Raw genomic sequence first — 19,323 nt, forward strand, 5'->3', positions numbered from 1 at the left:
TTGGAGATTATACCCAAGATGAATGAAGGCCCTTCTGTACTCCTGAACTACAGAAGAGAGGCAAGCTCCTTCCATCTTAAACTAAGGTGAGACCTAGGGAAAAGAAGGGATTAGTTATGACACAGTTTAGAAAACAGGACTGAGACTAGCTCTTTATAGGAGAATAGTCACTGATTAAAATTCTAATCCAAGACAGAATCAGGTGTAATCAATTCTGCTGTTTGAACATATGAATTTATTCCAAGACTACTAACATATTAGGGAATAAATGTGCATAATTTGCTTTTTTATGTGCTAATGCATGATTCCATCAGCAAGAAAAACTAGATAAACAGAAAACCACACCTAGCAGAACCAAGACACATCTGAATACAACTCAGGAACAACCTATTTCACAATCAAAGAATAAGTACCATGTATACAAAAACTTGAAACAGAAATCACTAAATCCTGAAGAAGTGGCTCATTCTAGTGATAGTGATAGATAGTTTGGTAGTTTCAAATATCAAAATTTCCAAAGCCTTCACTATTAGGCAGAGAACAAAGCCACAGAAGAATTTCCAGCAGCAATACAAAAGTTAAGTGAAAAAGAAGGCTACATGTTGGATCACATTTTCAGTTTTGATCAAAGAGCTATCTATTACACTTGCACGCCTCAAGCCAAGTCTCAACATGCCCCAGGATTCCAAAAAGATCACTAAACTGATGTTCTGTGCCAAAATCAAACTGAGGGACAACAAGCCACATCCATCTGCATCTGCTATTGTAACTTTCACCCTCCTTCTACCACTTCACAGTAACTCACAAGCTGCAACCCAAGCTGATATTCAATTCTACAAGAAACCTCAGATCTTTTTCAAGGTAAAGTACCATATTTATATATGTATATAAACATGGTTAAAACTTTGCTACCATTTTTATTAGGCTGCTACCTTATTTTTGTTTCACAAAGTTGTTGAGAGTTTCGAGTTTAACCCCTTTTTCCAAGATCTGTGGTTTTTTTATTGTATGATTCTATACAACATGATGATTTCTAGGAATGCACATGACACATTATGGTAGGACTAAATGAGCCATGAACCTAAAGTGTACTTTTTTAAAAAAAATTTCTTTTTAGTTGTAGATGGACACAATACCTTCATTTATTGATTGATTGACTGACTGATTGATTTTTATGTGGTGCTGAGGCTGGAACCCAGTGCCTCACACATGAAGATAAGTGCTCTACCACTGAGCCACAACCCCAGCCGAATCTGAAGTGTTCTTGAGTTTCAGGGGGGTCCCATGTTACCTTGGATGCAGCTTCATTGTTCTTCATTTTTTCCCTCAGAGTATTCCACCACTTGCTCTCTGGTGGGTACTGCCATGGGGTTTTATCAAACTGTTCTAAAAGCTAAAAAAAAAAAAAAAAAAAAAAACCACAAAAATTTTCTTTCCTTTTTGAAAATAAACTTAAGTCACATTAATATAAAAATTTCTTCTTAAAGAAGACACACTTCTTGCTATGCTATTCTACCCTTCACACTGCTCATACACTCTGCTCTTCTTCTAGGCAGGAAACAACTGATAAATGGTAAGATGGTAAGCTTTTGTATGGGTTAGTGGGGATTTCTGCCAGATGCTGGGATTCCAGTAGGACAGGGTGAATTGCCACCTCCTCCATACCTCACAAGCAGGGGCTCTTAAGCGCTTTCCAGTCTGACACTGAAGGAAAACAACCCCCCTTCCTAGAACCCTTATAGGAAGGCTGATAAATACCCAGTCCTCTAATACAAACTCCAGAGTGATTTCAAATGTGATTGGGGATGCAGCTTAATATTGTGTGCTTATGGTAACAAATATCATCTAAAATCAAGTGGTAAATGTGATGACATTTTATCACGTCACAATGGAATATATAAGTTATATACAAATAATAAGAACCTGGACAAGTCATTGATTACAGGCCTTTGGGAGAGTAAAAGCTCTTTATTAACTAAAACAAACGACAAAACAAAAACAAAATACACCTTAAAATTTTTTCCAGTGTATAAATCATTTCTTGGCTGTAACTTCAATTCCTTTGGAAGTTGTATTATAATTTTTCAGAGCTAGATCTTACTTAGTAAATCTCTGTTTGCTTACTGAGTGACTTTAAAATACTTTTAAAGTACCTTCCCAAAATGCTTAACTTACATGAATATGAGTTATGCACAAGAAGTCAGAGTTACCACATTCCAAAGTTACATTTAAGAGTAAATTTTGCTTTAAATAGATATTAATAGATCTGTCACCAAGCTAATCAAGACTGTAACATTCTTAAGAACTGACTTTTTCAATCCACATAAGCTAAAATCCAGGCAAAAGTTCTTACCTGTTTAGTAACTGCATTTATGTCTCCTAACAAAGTCACAGCAGGTCTTACGTTATTCCCCAATTCTTCTGCACAGATATCAACCTAAAAGAGAGCAAAGGCTGAAGAACAAGTCATGTTTATTCTTCAAAATCTTTATATTCATTAAAGTTGAATAAATTAATTGTGCATATACATGATAAAATTTGATATTCAACTCAAAAAGTTCCTTAATAAAAGTAAAAAACCATAAAACTATTCAAGTATCATAGCTAGTATAGAAAAGCTCCTCATCTTCCATCACTTTAAAATGTACTCTATGGAATTCTGGTATTATCCCATAATACCAACAGGAATCCATTTGAGCTGATCAATTACAATTTTTGAATCTAATCAATAATAAGAGAGTTTGACTGAAATACACTTGGGATTCCTATCTAGAGCAGGGGTTCTCAAATTTGAGCATGTATCAGAACCACCTAGTGGGCTTGTTAAACCATACATTGCAGGAGTCCACCTCAGGGTTTTTGATTTCATTACATCTGGGATGGGGTACAAAAATGTGCATTTCTAATAGGTTTTCTAGGTGATGCTGATGCTGGTGGTCCAGGGACCACATTCTGAGAAACATTCCTAAAGCATGACATGATTATTTTCCATTTACTCACAGGTTCCACTTCTGGAGAGCCATAGACAAGTGAAAATGGCTTTTGCAAGAAGGAACAATTTAGCTACCCTGAAGGGGATGCATTTTTGTTGGTAATAAAGACAAGCTGTCAGGAGGTGGCAGCAGGTATAACCCACAATCTTGCTTGTATGTGATTTTTAGTTCTCAATGACCCATGTGGGAAAGGGACTACTAGAAGTTGACTCCTTAGAGGTAAATGGCAAATATGTCAAAACACATTTTACTGTCACATAAAACTAAAAAGAACAAATAAAATTTTTAAAAAGTAAATAGCAGGCTGGGAGAAAATTGTAATTGCAGCTGAGTCATCAAACATTAAATGGAATGAGGCCAATCTATAAAACAGAGCTCATGTCACTATGTAGGTAGTTCTTCCCACAATATAGAAACTGGCGTATCTAAAGAGGGTCAGCATGACACAAGAATCAAAGAGAGGTCAGAGTATTTTTCACACTGTTAAATGGTGTAGGTAAAAGCAGAGTAGTTTAGAGATTTCCAACCAAGGAGTGAAAGTTTTGGCTCTAAAAGAAAAATTCACTCCATTAACAACGCTGAATGTTTCATTCTTTTTTTTTTTTTTTTTTTTTATGTTCAGTAAGTTTATTCATAATAGCTATATGCTGGGCAAAATCCAAGTGTCCATCAACAGTAAAATGTATAGTTTTATTAATATAATAAAATAATGAATTATGATACAGACAACACAGATGAAACTCAAAATCAAGTCACATGCAAGACACAAAAGAATAAATATTGTGTAATAATTACATGACAAATACCAGTCTACGGTGATAAGATGAGCAAAACTAATATATGGTGATAAAAGTCTGAATAGTGATTGCCTTTCCATGAGGGCAGAGGAGACAGTATTTATGGAAAATATATATGAGGGAAACTTCTAGAGTGCTAGAAATATTCTGTCTGTTGGTGGTAATATGGGTAAATAAATATGTAAAAATGTACTAAGTCATATTTTAGATTTGTTCACTTTACAGTTTGTATATTGTGCCTCAATAAAAATGCTCAGGAAATACTCTTAAATGCATCATTAGAACTCTAGTAGAGTGTAAGATGTGTGAACTTAGGGATCTTGTCAATCTTATTCACAAAATGTCTAAATGAATAAATATAGAGAATTAAAAGTTTGAATGAAGGGAGAAACAATTCAGGATATAAATTTTAGAGCATTTGATAAGATAGATAGCCCCTGAATTGTTTGTAAACTTTAGAGTATATAAAATATTCTTTGGGGGATGTCTAGGGTCTATCCCAAGAAATTTTGATTTAGTATATATGGGAGTTAACCCCAAGAATCTGAGATTTTATAAGCAGCCAAATGACTCTGATGTAGGTAGTCCTAGGTTTGCACATTGATAATTATATTTTGTAAATTTCATATTGTGGGAAGAGTCTAAAGAAATCATGGAGGAAAATCTGTATCTCAATGGAGAAGGTCAAGTTTTGTGGCAGTTGAAACTTCTCTTCTCTGCATATTTTCAGTAGTGACCTGCAACTTGAATTTCATGTATAAGTGTTGGTTTAGAGAGATTTGATAGCTGCACTGAGTGATAGCAGAAAGGCAATCACAATTATCTGGAGCCACCAGTCAAAAGTATGAGTCCTCAGAAATGATTATAAAACAATGGACTGACTGGATTAGAATGAGGGTTGAGAGAGAGAGATGGGGGGGCAGGTATTTGCCTGATCCCACAAAATATTGAAGATGCAAAGCATATCTTCTTACATTTCAACTGTATGTAAGCTTATTTCTCACATCTCACTTTTTAATTTGTGCCATACTTGTTTTTTTTTTTTACGTTTACATAGGGTAATGATGTTTATTATATTTTTCCCCTCTCCCCCACCCCTCCCACTCCTCCCACCCCTCCCACCCCTCTTTTCCCTCTACACAGTCCTTCTTTCCTTCATTCTTACTGCTCTCCTTAGCCTAACTCTAAACCTAACCCTAAACCTAATGCTAGCCCGTCCCACCCCCCATTATATGTCCTCATCCGCTTATCAGCGAGATCATTCGTCCTTTAGTTTTTTGAGATTGGCTTATCTCACTTAGCATGATATTCTCCAATTTCGACCATTTGCCTACAAATGCCATAATTTTATCATTCTTCATTGCGGAGTAATATTCCATTGTATAAATATGCCACAGTTTCTTTATCCATTCATCAACTGAAGGGCATCTAGGTTGGTTCCACAATCTGGCTATGGTGAATTGAGCAGCAATGAACATTGATGTGGCTGTATCTCTGTAGTATGCTGATTTTAAGTCCTTTGGGTATAGGCCAAGGAGTGGGATAGCTGGGTCAAATGGTGTTTCCATTCCAAGCTTTCTGAGGAATCTCCACACTGCTTTCCAGAGTGGTTGCACTAATTTGCAACCCCACCAGCAATGTATGAGTGTTCCTTTTTCACCACATCCTCGCCAACACCTATTGTTGCTTGTATTCTTGATAATCGCCATTCTAATTGGGGTGAGATGAAATCTTAGGGTAGTTTTGATTTGCATTTCCCTTATTACTAGGGATGTTGAACATTTTTTCATATATCTGGTGATTACTTGTACATCTTCTTCTGTGAAGTGTCTGTTCATTTCCTTAGCCCATTTGTTGATTGGATTATTTGTATTCTTCGTGTAGAGTTTTGAATGTTTCATTCTTATCTCCCATCCTATTTGTCTTGCTTCTCAACCTTTAAATATGCTTGAACTTTGAATTATGCTTTTCAAACTATTTGAAACTTTATTTTGAAAGGTTTTCTGGTCAGAAGTGAAGTGGAACATTATGTTTTGAAGGCTTTAAAAAATTATGTTTTAAAGGGCAGATAACTTTAGGGCCTGTAAGCATGTTAGACATTTTTAAAAGCCTACCTTTGTAAAAAGAGAAAAGGTTCTGTACAAAAGCCATAAAGAAAGAGAACTGATAATGGCTGAGAGGAAGAACAATGAACCACAGACAGCTATGATCTGAAATCTTTCCTGGGTACCTGGATAAACTTCACATCTGGCTGATATCTTGGAGGCAGTCCAAAATGTAAAATCCAATTCAGTCTGGCACCAAATAACACAATCACATCAGCAGACTGCAAAGCCCTATTTAAGAAAAAAAAAAAAAATTGAATAAAAACACAAAGAGTCTTTCTATATTTCTTATCTAAATTATTGTGAAATTAATTTTGGAAGTTTTTTAAATGTCTAGATAATATGGAGTTTACATTAAAGTTATGAGAATTGGCTTCTGAGGTAAATTTGATCATACAAGCTAAAATAATTTATAAAACCATTCTATTTTGTAATAGAATGGTGATAACAGAATAGTAATCTAAATGATGAATTAAGTAGAATAAATATTATCATAAGCTTTATCTATAATCAATTTGATTTATCACTAGAAAAATTAACATAAGTTCCTACAGATAGTCTTGAAAAAAATCTCAGAAAAAACATAAAAAAGCCAAGTTAACGTCAATAATATTATCAATTGTAAACTACCATTCATATCCTGGCATATTTCCATCTAGTCTTTTTTTCTATGCAAGCATATTTTTACACAACTGAGCTTACACAATACAGTCCCATGCACTTTTGCTTATCATAAACATTTTATCATTAAGTTCCTAAACAAAATTTTTAAAGGTTACATGTTTTGTTTTATTTTGTATTTTTGGTACTGGGGATTGAACCCAGAGGCACTTTAATCACTGAGCCACATCCCCAGTCCTATTTTGTATTTTATTTAGAGACAGGGTCTCACAGAGTTGTTTGGGCTTCATTAAGTTGCTGAGGCTGACTGAACTTGAAATTCTCTTGCCTCAGTCTTCTGAGCCCCTGGGATTACAGGAGTACACCACCATGCCCAGGGAAATTTACATGTTTTGCTCAACACATATGCCACAATTTATTTAATGTTCTCCAGTGCTGGGCTACACATCTTTTCTCTCCCTCCCTTCCCTCCACCCTTGTGCTGAGACTGGAATCCCAGGCATCATGCATGCTAGGCAAGTGCTCTACCACTGAGCCACACCACCAGATCCTATGTTTGAATCTTAATGCACATTTTCCACTGATTCCCAGAAGTAGCATTTTGTTTCAGGCAGTGCTAGGGATTGAACCCAGGGCCTCCTGTACACTAGGCAAGTTCTCTACCAATAAGCCACATTCCCAGCACTCTAGAAATAGGCATTTTAAGACCATCAATTAATATTTCTGAATTGCTTTCCAAAATACATTACTAATAGTTTTATTTTATACACGTTAGTATTTCTAATCTTCATTAGATTCTAATAAAGAAGCTATTTTAATATAACTTCTAATCTTTTTTAATGTTTAATTTTTTATTTTATTTGTTCTGATAGTTGTACATGACAGTAGAATGCATTTATACGTTTTGATAGATCGTACATAAAAGGAGTGTAAGCTCCCATTTTTCGGATTATACATATTGCAGGATCACTTCAGTCATGCAGTCATACATGTACATGAGGTAATAATGTCTGTTTCACTCTACTATTATTCCTTCCCCCATAATCCTTCCCATCCCTTCACTAATGAGTTTCATTTTGATATCCACATTGACACTAACATAGCCACCCTTGCTTTATGTTTATTTCATGTATCTTTGCCCAACCTTGTTTTTAAATTGTGTTATTTTGATAGCTCTTATAACACATACAGCTGCTGTTATTAATCCAATCTGAATGTTTCTACACTTTTTCTAATACAGTTTATTATCATAAATTGCAGTGAGGTTTGTTTTGGTTTTTACTCCTCATTGTCCTGATTTCTGGCTGACTCCCCTTTTTTCTTGCCGTACAGGATCTGTTTTTATTGTTTTTGCTTCTTCAGTGACAAATGTGATATCGTTTCAAGTATGAACTTAAAAAAGAATCTTCATCTGCTAGGACTGTCAATCCTAGGAGACCCAGTTTAACAAATATAAAATCTGCAAATGGCAGAATGGATTCATTTTTCAATACTCCACTACTCTTTAAATTATTGATCAATTATTTATAGTCCTTTGCAATTCTTTTTATACTATGTCATTAATAATCTTCTCAAAATCTGGTTAGAATAAAGATAAACTTCAGTTCAACCTAAGTCATAATATTAAAATAATAGTATAAAAATTAATTTGGTTACTATACAAAGCATACTGAGTAAAAAGTAAAGGCATGATCTAATAAAATAGCAGTAAACAAGAAACACAAACAGCAAGTATGACATTTTACTTTTTTTTTTTTTTGGATATAGGGATTGAACCCAGGAGCACTTAACCACTTAGCCATTCCCTAGCCCATTTTATTTTTTTATTTTGATACAGAGTCTCACTCACTAAGTTGCTAAGAGCCTCTCTAAGATGCTGAAACTGGTCTTAAACTTGTGATCCTCTTGCCTTAGCTTCCAGAGCTGCTGGGATTACAGGCATGTGCCAACATGCACAGCTGCAAATGTGACATTTAAAAAGTCCTCAAAATTAATTTTAGTCCATGTGTGAGACTATGAAAAAATCAAATGCATGAGTGAACTATGGACAGGAAAGGAGGGAATGGAATTAAGAAAGCTCTATAAAGGACTGCAAATTAATCTATAACTTTGTTTCTAAAAAAAAAAAACCTAAAGCAACTGATACAGTTGAATAGTGGCTACAGAGGTGTTTATTAAATTATTCTTTCCATATATTTAGACTAACTTGTAATCAAGAAATTAAAAGAAAAAAGATAAGATTTATTAAAAAGTGTGTTTCAAAACTAAAAGAAGAGGCTTCCAGGGCCAGGCAAGCTTGGGCATAAGCCCACTACAGCTTAGCTCTCCCAATGGTTACAAGGGGAAACTGAACAAAATTAAAAAAGCAACTACTTGAGGACTGTGAAAAGTAAACAACAGAAGGAAGACTGGGAGAGGAGTTTAAAGACTGAAGAAGCAAACCCCCACCCCCGACACACACCCCTTTCTCTCACTCACTTAATAGTGCAAGCTAGAGTATGAGGCAAGAAGTTCAGGTTTGGTTTGGTTTTCTTCCCCGCCCCCACAACCCTGCTCTTGTAGACTTCATTGTGGTTGTTCCCAAGAAGCCAAAATTATAAGAGAAATGTCATCTTTTAGGTAAAAGGAACTAGATAAAGGGCCCCCTGTGGTCTAAAGCTATGGTATCAATCTCCATTGTTTTTTTTCTTCTTGCTTGCCTAACTATGTGGTACTATAAAGCAGCAGCAAGGGGCTGGAAAAGGGACTTCTGGGAAAAAAGAAAGTGGAGGTAGGGAGCCAGAGAGATCCTAGAGGGGAAAGAAAAGAAATCCCCAATTCTGGATATGAACCAGCAAGTGTCTGGGCTCACCCTGATAAGCTAGGCAACTGCAAACAGACTCAAAACATCACAGCACAGTCTCTGAAATGGAACTGACTCTGGAACTAGTACTCCCAGTTAAGTAGGAGAGAATCTGCAGTCTGAACCTAACCTAAGGTAAATAGTCAACTGCTTGGTAAAAAACAAACAAACAAAATCAACATTCTAGAGGATTTTAATATAACCCTGAATCTCACAACCTATTATTAAAAAATTCAGGATATAACCCGAAATTACTCAATACAGAAAAATGTGACAATTCTCAAAAGAAAAGATAGTAAATACATGCTAATTCAAGATGTCCCAGATGTTGGAATTACTAAATAAAGACTTTAAAGCAGCTATTATAACTATGCTCCATGAAGAGTAAAGAAAAAATTTTTAAATATAAAAATTCTGAGTATAAAAACAGAAAATGTAAGAAATAAAAGGATTTTTAAAAGTAAATAGATACTTGGGAAAATATCAAAATATTTGTATCACTGGAGTTCTATTAGAACGAGCAATTGGTGTAGAAATACTCTACGTATGATCTATCAAAACATGTAAATGCATTCTACTGTCATGTACAACTAATTAGAATGAATGAAATAAAAAAATCTTTTTGAAAAGTTTCTAAATTTGGAGAAAGACAAAATTTACAGATTCAAAAAGATCTGAAAACCCAAAGAAAATCATGTCCAGATATATCATAATTAAACTGCTAAAAACCAAAGATAAAGAAAAAATCTTGAATGCAGTCAGAAAAAAGAATATAATACACAAGAGAACAAAGATTAAAATGACTGCAGATTTCTCCACTAAAACCATAAGAGCCTGGAAGAGATCTGGTAAATCTTTACATAAAGTCCAAAAAAAAGCAGGGTGGGCTTAAAATTACATGATTCTCTCAAGATTCATTAAGATCATAGAACAATTTAAGTTAACCTAAAATTTGCTAGGATATTGTATTTAAAATGTGGAATGCCACATACCTGGATCTGGCTGCAGACACACAATTTGGATGGTTGTCAGGGACAACACCTTTCCCCATCGGGGTAGGCAAAAATGGCAATTTACATTGCTCCACCAACTTCCTGATACTCTCCTCTGCGTGGGCATAAGCAGCACCTACAAGAAATGCAAATGTACTGGATGATTTAGCTAAGCTTGGCACTGGGATCATAAAAACAGTTCATATGAAATTGCTTTTAGATCTCAAATATATTCCTTCTGCTTATACCTAGGCTTAAACACAAAAGAAATCATGACTATGGTTTTTATCTTTGGTATTTTAAAGTGCTTAAGAAAGTAATAATTCTAATTTCTCCTCAATAATATTATAGGCTGAAGAATGTCCACCTCTAAACAAAAGTTACACCATGCACCTCTTGTTGATGTTACTTACCTGTTCCATGCTATGGTCCTGCTGAACTACTAACCAGAATTTACTAAATACACTATATTTACTGGGAGGCCCAGGTGGGCAGGAGGAACTCTGCCCTGAAGGAGAAAGGCTCCCTTCACACGTTGCTCTCCATCACCAGCAAATCTAGTCTGCACAGTGTGCATAAGTCTGGGGGGCTAAGTTCCTTTTAAGCTCTGCAGATCTTCCTATGGGTTCTACAATGCTGTAACTGTAACAGGGCTAACTCAAGTAGGACACATACTTGTTTTTTACAAAATATGCTTGCAGAGTAACCATGTCCTGGACATTGAAAATATCTACTATTTGTTTCAATACAGGAATAATTCCATTTCTAATGTTATCAAGGCCATTATTATTCTTAGCTATTTTATTCTTTTTCATGGTTAATAGATGCTCTCAATATTTAGAATTTAAATTCTTTACTGAATCCTAGTAAACAGTATAGTGTACATTCAGGTCCAATCACATTCCCCCTACAGAACCACCCTGAATCCTTGCTCACACATATACAATGAAAATAGTTTCATTGATTTCATGAAGCAAGTTTTCTTATTCTTCTTCTTGCCTCAATGACTATACACTCACTCTCTCTTCCTAGACTGCCTTTGCTCTCCTTGTCACTTGGTCAACTATTACCCTGCTTTTCAAAGTACAGCTGCTATGTCATGCGCTCTGGAATATCTCTGCATCACCTACACAAGCCAAGTGTTGCTGCTTTCCTTGAGAAGCCACCTCGGCCTCTCTACACACTAAGAGTTTACTGCACTTATCTGGTATCAGGTCTATTCCCCTCTAGGCAGGAATCATTATTCTTCTGTATTCCTCATGGATTTTTTTATAATCCCTGCCTTATCATAAGTACTCATCGAATGTTTATTAAAGGAAGAATGAAAACTAGTATTCACTGAGTGCTTTCCACATATGTTGCTATTTATATATACCCTATTGAGGGAATTAATATTCCTATTTTACAAGTGAGAAACTCAGAGCAGTTGCTTGCCAAAGTCACAGTTAGTACATCATAAAATGCATTCAACTCAGCTGACCTCAATTTTTTCAGTTGTTTACTATTTTCTTTAAAATTATGTTTAGTTTGTATGTGGTGTCTAACTAATTGATAATTGATTAGCATAGTCATAGGTGATCCTAGTAGCCTCACAATAATAAATTTCTGACCAGATTATAAATTGGTTTGGTACACCACCTCAGGAGAAAGCAATTAACAGTTTGTACCAAAAGCCTTAAAAATATTTTGACTTAGTTAATTCTCTTTTGGGGGATCTGTCTTAAATCCTAAATAGATAAAAAGCTTTAGGTACAAATATTTTCATCACAGCTACTATAAACACACGAACAGTAAATATTTACCAGTAAAGTACTAATGTGTATGTGAATAGACATTAAAATTTATATTTAGGAAATAATTTTAAGATGATGAAAAATGTTACAATGTCAAATGACTAAGGTACAATACAAAACTGCCTATATATTATGATCAAACTAAGTAAAATAAGCACAAAAAATGGAAGAGAAAAGTACTAATGGTTAAAAATGTTTTCCTTGGATGAAGAGATTTCTATTTTTCTATATTTTTCAAATTTTTTATAATAGAAAAAAAAATACATCTTACTTTTAAGTCCTAAGCAATTTAATACATATGTCTTTAAAAGAATGAGATCTCTGGGCAATCAAGGATAATTCTATGATCTGAAAACTAATAATGTAAAATGAAGATGAAGAAAACTTTTATTCCAGTTTCAAACATTAGAGCAGACAATAAATGAAAATAATTCCTAAAGAGAATCAGAATTCTTTGAAATGCCTTGCAAGACTTAGTCCTATTCAACTTTACCTTTCCCAATGATGAGAAGGGGCTGTCTGGCATTCCTAATGACAGATGCTGCCATACACACAGCAGAGGTTTCTGCCATGCTAACAGGAGGTGGCATACAGCACTCCTTATACCTGCGAATAAGAAGCTCTCTTAATTAAAACAGGTCAAGTTCACAATTTCTTATTGTGAAAATTTCAAATACATAAAAAGGTCAAAAAAATAGTATAATAAACTCCATACACTCACCATGTAGATTTAACAACTGATACCATCTTACCATCTTTGCTTCACTCATACACACATGCCCATGTTTTTCTGAGTCATTTTTTTATGTATCTATTTTTAGTTGCCGATGGATACATTGTATCAATAAATATTTTATTTATTTTTAGGAGGCGCTGAGGATCAAACCCAGTGCCTCACATGTGCTAGGCAAGTGCTCTACCACTGAGTCACAAGCCCAGCCCTCCCCACCATTTTAGGGTAATTACAGGTATCAAGATATTTCACCCTAAAAACTTCCTAATGCAGCTGTAAAAGAGAACCTTCTATTATACAACTATAATATCACATCTGGTAAATTAACAGTTCTTTCCTAATGTCTAATAACCAGTCAAACAGGTAATTCATTGACAGGAGACATGTGTCAACAGCTCTGCACTGTAACAGCAGTAGCAGTAGTTATTGTTGTAATATAAATACCATACTAAAAACTAATTATTTAATGCTATATGCCACTTTTTCTCATTTAATTTTCAAAACAATAAAGTGAGGTATTACAATGACCTCATTCACCACTGTGGAACAAAGACTCATAGAAAGTAACTTACCCGTGATCCCCAAATGGCACATGGAGAGACTGCACTCAACAGTCTTTCTGTCTCCAAAGTTCACACTGTACCTCACTATTCCCTTAGTATTCACTATTTCCACTCACTAGGTAAGTGAATAATATAGCCTTACAACATGTATTAGCAAAAGAACTTACTGAAATTGTCCCAGTTAAGCATTTCTCTACAAGTCCTCACTGTGATTATTTATTCTAATAAAAAGGGACATTCAACCTTCATGAAAATGTAAAAGGCAGCTTATAATAGTTATAACTTATCTTAGCCTCACTTTTTATCACTCCTTAATATTATTTTGATTATCATGTTCAGGTATTATACAGAATAAATGCCTTTTTTGTCTGACTCTCCCCAAAAAATTAATCACCCCTGGTATACTGAGTAAATACCCTGGGGCCCACTTTCTGTAATCAGTAGAGAACCATTTCCACAATAACAAAGTCCACAAAAATTATGACTTTATTTTGGTGCTAAGGATCAAACCTAGGGTTTCATGCATGCTAGGCAAGTGCTCTACCATTGAGTTACATTCCCAGATCAGGAAATGATCACAACAATGAAAAACATATTATGATAATATGAAGTAAATAAGGTAGAATATAAAACTATCTATATAGTATGAATATATGTAAACTATGCACAAAAAGAGAAGAGAAAAATACTAAATGTTAAAAATGTCAATTCTTAGATGAAATGATTTCTACTTTTCTGATTTTTTTTCACAAAATAGAAAAAAAAAATTTCACTAGTAAGACCAAGAAAATATCACTAAAGCACAAATGGTCTGCAGTGGCAGGAATGCATTAAATAATTCCCAAGTGATTCATGAACCCAAGTGCCATCCTTAACAGGATGAGTGAGATACCAGGGAAAAAAGGGTTTTTGTACTTATTTTCACTCAGTGTTTAAGAAATAAAAGGATATAACAAATCATAGAACATCTGTGTTAGAACACTTTAAAATCAAACAGAGAACTAGACTGTATGTATACATTTTTCTATGCTGAGTCACAATAATTTCTACACAACCACCTCACCTCTTGGCTTATATTAGGAAGACTGTCAATAACCCAGTAATGGGAAAATATATTTATGGTTACCAGGGAAAAAATATCAAATGGGGAATGCAGGAAGTTCCACGTCATTGATTTAAAAATTAAATCCCAAAATAGTTATGAAATAAAACCATTTTAATTAAGAAAATTAAGCCCTTTGATTAGGATTCAGTTGAATTACTAAATTGTCAAAAGTTAATACAACTGGAGATTAACTTATAAAGTACTAGGTAAATTCTTTTCAAAAGGTAAGCATTATGATAGTGCAATAAAGAATTCAAATGACTATTACTTACTTTATAGAATTCACATTCATCTGGAGGGTCACGAAATCTGCAGGTATGTCAACATAACAAGCACCTGGACGACCGTAAATACTGCTTCTCACTGCCTATGTTTATCACAGAAAGATTAAAAAAAAAAAACTCAATCCTTATTATCATATTCTACTCGAAGACAATTTATTTTAGCTTTTTTACTTGAAGATAATTTAAAACTCTGAAATAAATACTATTTTAATTTTTCTAGACATCCTTAGTTGGAGGAAAAATACAACTATAATTAAAATTGAAATGTCCTCCATTAAGTCTACATAATTTGGAAGATTTTTTTTGTTGTTTAAAAGGAGAGATTAGACAGATGTGGTGGTACACAATGTAATCTCAGTTATCTCAGTGACCCAGGAGGCTGAGGCAGGACTGCAAGATTGAGGCCAGCCTGGGCAACTCAGTGAGACCCTATCTCAAAATAAAAATTAAAAAGGGCCGGGATATAGCTCCATAATACAGCACCCCTAGATTCAGTCCCCAGTACTGAAAAAAAAAAAAAAAGGTGGGGTGTGGGGACAAGAAAGTATTCACTTAGGACTTCAAAATTCATGTTCTATTCTACTTTCATCTTGGAAATTATTCACTAGGTTCTGCATGCAAAGTGTTAATACTGTAATGTGTACTTTGACCTGCTTCTTAATCCTAATAAGCTGGCAGAGTTTTCAGAAGCTGTGATGTTGTAATGTGTAATATCATTTTTAGAATTCATGGTTTTGAAACAGCTCAAATGTATATATAAATGGATAGCTAAAATAAAATTGTATTATGCTATTTTATTAACTAAGAGATAGTCTTACACATAAGTACCAACTTTCAAAAATAATCTTTTGCAAAAACATAAAATAAAAAGAGTACCCAGGGGTTTAGTATACCCTTATCTTCACTTTTGCATAATTAAAATGATAATTTTAAAAACTAAAGAACAGGAGAAACTTTTTCCAAAAATAACTCATTTCATGTTTCTATAATTAAATGTAGTGATAGTGAACACTAAGATGTAAACAGTTCTGTAACAAGATCATATTTACCAGTCTGGGTATACTCCTAATTATCATTCATTTTTATTAAGAATAAAAATAACAGTGCTAAAGGTGTAACTCAGTGATGGAGCATGTGCTTAGCAAGTGTGAGGCCTTGGGTTTAATCCAAAGGAGACCGTGTTATTAAATACTGTACCTTTTCAATAACAGTGGGAATAGCTTCTATGCTACTTGGCCGGGCAGAGAACTTGCTATATAATCTACAAGCTTCCACCTATTTAGAAAATGAAAATTACTTAAAAATTCAGCTTACAATCATATTACTCTTCTGAAGGAAGACAAAATGTCATTACTTTCTATTACATTTACAGGCAAGATGGAGAAAACACATTTTAAGACTATGTCTTACAGGCCTATTCAAATCATAATCAAATTTCTAACAGGACGCCATTTTTATTTCTCAGACTGGCAAAAATTAAGAGTTTGATAATACCCACCATCTACTACAACACAAGAAAACAGGTTCTCTCATAACTTCTAGTGACAGCATAAAGAGGAAAGAAAGTTTGTTAATGTCTACAAAAAAATTGAGCAAGCATACCCTTGAGCCCAGCAATTCCACAGCTAGGAATACACAACTTCATCTCTTACATCTTATCTATTCTTATATTTCTACCTGTTTTCCCTTTTACGTTTGTTGCTATGCTGTCTGGAACATGTGATTTTAGTTGTGATAAATTTTCACTGTTTAATTTACCTTTAAGCATTATATAGGAACTGTTTCTCTTGATAGTTTCTGGTATGAAATCTATGGAAAACTTGGTCATCTCAGTGCCATGGGTATGACTGAATTAAGCTTATTCCTGAACTTTCTGTTTATGTTCATGTCTTTTAGTTTTAAGGACTTCTACAAAAAGCAGATATTTGTATTTTAAATCAGTGATCTTTCTCTTCAACTTTAAAATTTACTCTAATAAACTGTTACTACTTTCCTTATTAGGTAAAAAAAAAAAGATTATGATGGACAGTAGTCTTTTTTTATTCTCAATGATTGTTTCTGGAACAACTTTAACTTTCCTTTTAATCATCTTACCTGCTTTACTTATTTTTTCAGATATATCTTTTAAATAATTATTAGTATTATCCTTCATTGACAAGTAAAATTTCAAGTCCCTTGTAAGTATATAAAAATAAAACATTTGCATTAACTTTTACCAAAGTCTAGAATTTCTTATTAGTTTATTACATGTAAAATTCCATTTGGGGTTGTGGGTGTGGTTCAGTGGTAAAGTTTTTGCCTAGCTCTTTTGAGGCTCTAGAACTGCAAATTTTTTTCTAAAAATTGTATATTTCGAAGTTCTCACAATTTGGTTTTAATTTTGCTTTTAACTTTATCCTGTAAATTCTCAAATATGTTTATATTGTGTCCATCATTCACTCTCACCTATTTGCTTTCTACAACTATTCTTAAAACTGTAGTATTTTGTTGAAAAAAATCTTTTAAATTTCTTTTACTTTTAAAATGCTTTCCTTCTTCCTTCCTGTCTTCTTTCTAAAATAAAAATAAACTTGTCCATAGTCTTCGGATAATCACTTTGAATAGGAATTTTCCTCTCAACTTCATTTCCATGAAGTTTGGGAAGCATAATCCAAAGTCATTTTTATTCCCACTTCTGGCTCTTAGAAAAACTTATTTTCAGAATTTAAAATTCTGCCAATTTTGGTATATTTCTTGAAAGCCTGATCCCAAGCACAATATAAGTTCTTTTTGAATATTCCCCTGAGATTGTCTTTTCGGGAAAATTACTTTTAAATTACCTCAGGCACCTCTAATTTATGCTTTTTAAAATTTTTATTTTGCAGACAGGAGTTCTTATATCTTGTCCATAATTCTTATAGTATATAACTATGTTGCTAAAATACCAGATACCTGAGGAAATTCTTGGAAGGCTCCCATTGTTTCCTGACTTCTTTCAGAGGAACCACCAATCACAATCAATGGCCTGAAATAGTAATATTTGAAAAAGATAACTACAGATGATATCATTTAAAACTCTCTACAGAGTGTTCAATACATAACAAACAACTCAATAATGCTAAAGAGAAACAGAGAGAGAGAGAGAACAGATTATATCCTCCCTTAGAAACTATAGATTAAAAAATACTTTGGAGGCAATGTGGTAAAAGAACCCTTCCTCAATTTCAGAAAAATGCAACATTTATAGTAAATGTTTTTCCTTATCCCTGCCTCACACCTTCTGGATGCTGATGATAGACTAGCAGAAGTAGAGACATAAAATAAATTTTTATGTTCTTCTTGTTGTTCATGGGATAGGGGAAAGATAAATTTAATACTTTCTTAAGTAAATCTATTTGGAAATGGCAAAATGAGTGACATTCCTCAGCAATAAAACTATTATCCCTTAAGGTGAAGAAAAAAAACTATACAGCAAAACTAAAGGTACTCAAAAATATGAGATCCTGAAGTAGATACGGAAGGGAAAAAGCTACGAAAGAAGGAGAAAAAATTAAATATGCTACAAACTGATTAGAACATAACCCCCTTCAACCTGATCTTATTGGTAAAGTACCAGGATTAAAGGCAAAGTTAGAGAATAAGTACCAAGCAATTTATAAAGCAAACTCAAATACAAGAATATCAACTGCCTTGATAACTATATAAGACAAAGTGAAGAATTAAGACAAATTTTAAATACTAAGCTGAGAACTTTAAAAAATAATTCTTCACTTAAAGCAAACAGAACTATATAAACACATTCACATACATACATATGAATATACAAATATACATACAGAAAGAGGGAAAGAAACTCTAAAATCTTAACAGTATTCATCTCTAACTAAAGGAATAAGAGTAATTTTCATTTTCCTTATACTTTTTAAAATTGCCTATATTTATGGTATACAATATGGTGTTTTGATATTCATACACACAATGAAATAATTACTATAGCAAAATTAACATTCACCATCTCATATAGATACTTCTTATTTGTGTGGTAAAAAGACCTGAAATCTACTCTCTTAGGCAAGTTTCCTGAATACAATACTATTAATTAACAGAACACAATATTAACTACTGTCCTTATGCTGTACACTAGGACTCTAAGCTTATCTATCCTACATAACTAAAACCTTGTACCTTTTGACTCACCTCCCACTTACCCCTTTCCCTGTTAATCACCTTTCTATTCTGTTTTTATATATTAGAGGGTTTTTCCCAGGTCTTTTCACCCCAGATCAGTTCTATTCAGTAAGATTACAAAGGACATTTTAAGAAAATGTTTTCAATAGTAATACTTTGATTACCAACAGTTCATATTTGCATTTGCCATACCGCCCAAGGCATGGATGAGACCTGGGCCAGAAACAACAAGGCATACTCCTGGCCTAGAAGCAAAACAGAATTTATCTTATTAAAAGCAGATCAAATTTACAACTGAACAATCAGAATAAGCCCCCCAAATTTCTTT

General features: G+C 33.8%; 1 protein-coding gene across 3 annotated transcripts in view; it reads right to left on the reverse strand.

Moving 5' to 3' along the window:
* The window catches only part of Hacl1 (2-hydroxyacyl-CoA lyase 1), a 40,027-nt gene that overhangs the window by 14,783 nt on the left and 5,921 nt on the right, over positions 1–19,323 (reverse strand). The window contains exons 4-12 of one of the 3 annotated variants that reach the window (XM_047531017.1): positions 19,160–19,240; positions 17,760–17,832; positions 16,026–16,103; positions 14,817–14,911; positions 12,637–12,749; positions 10,351–10,486; positions 6,021–6,126; positions 2,354–2,437; positions 1,292–1,393 (exon numbers count right to left, since the gene is read on the reverse strand). In XM_047531017.1, the coding sequence (XP_047386973.1) occupies positions 1,292–1,393; positions 2,354–2,437; positions 6,021–6,126; positions 10,351–10,486; positions 12,637–12,749; positions 14,817–14,911; positions 16,026–16,103; positions 17,760–17,832; positions 19,160–19,240 (868 nt within the window). The remainder of the gene's footprint in view (positions 1–1,291; positions 1,394–2,353; positions 2,438–6,020; positions 6,127–10,350; positions 10,487–12,636; positions 12,750–14,816; positions 14,912–16,025; positions 16,104–17,759; positions 17,833–19,159; positions 19,241–19,323) is intronic. The other 2 variants (XM_047531019.1, XM_047531018.1) reach the window with 2 other exon arrangements.

This window comes from Sciurus carolinensis, chromosome 17 (assembly GCF_902686445.1).
Source record: "Sciurus carolinensis chromosome 17, mSciCar1.2, whole genome shotgun sequence".
Lineage (NCBI taxonomy): Eukaryota > Metazoa > Chordata > Mammalia > Rodentia > Sciuridae > Sciurus > Sciurus carolinensis.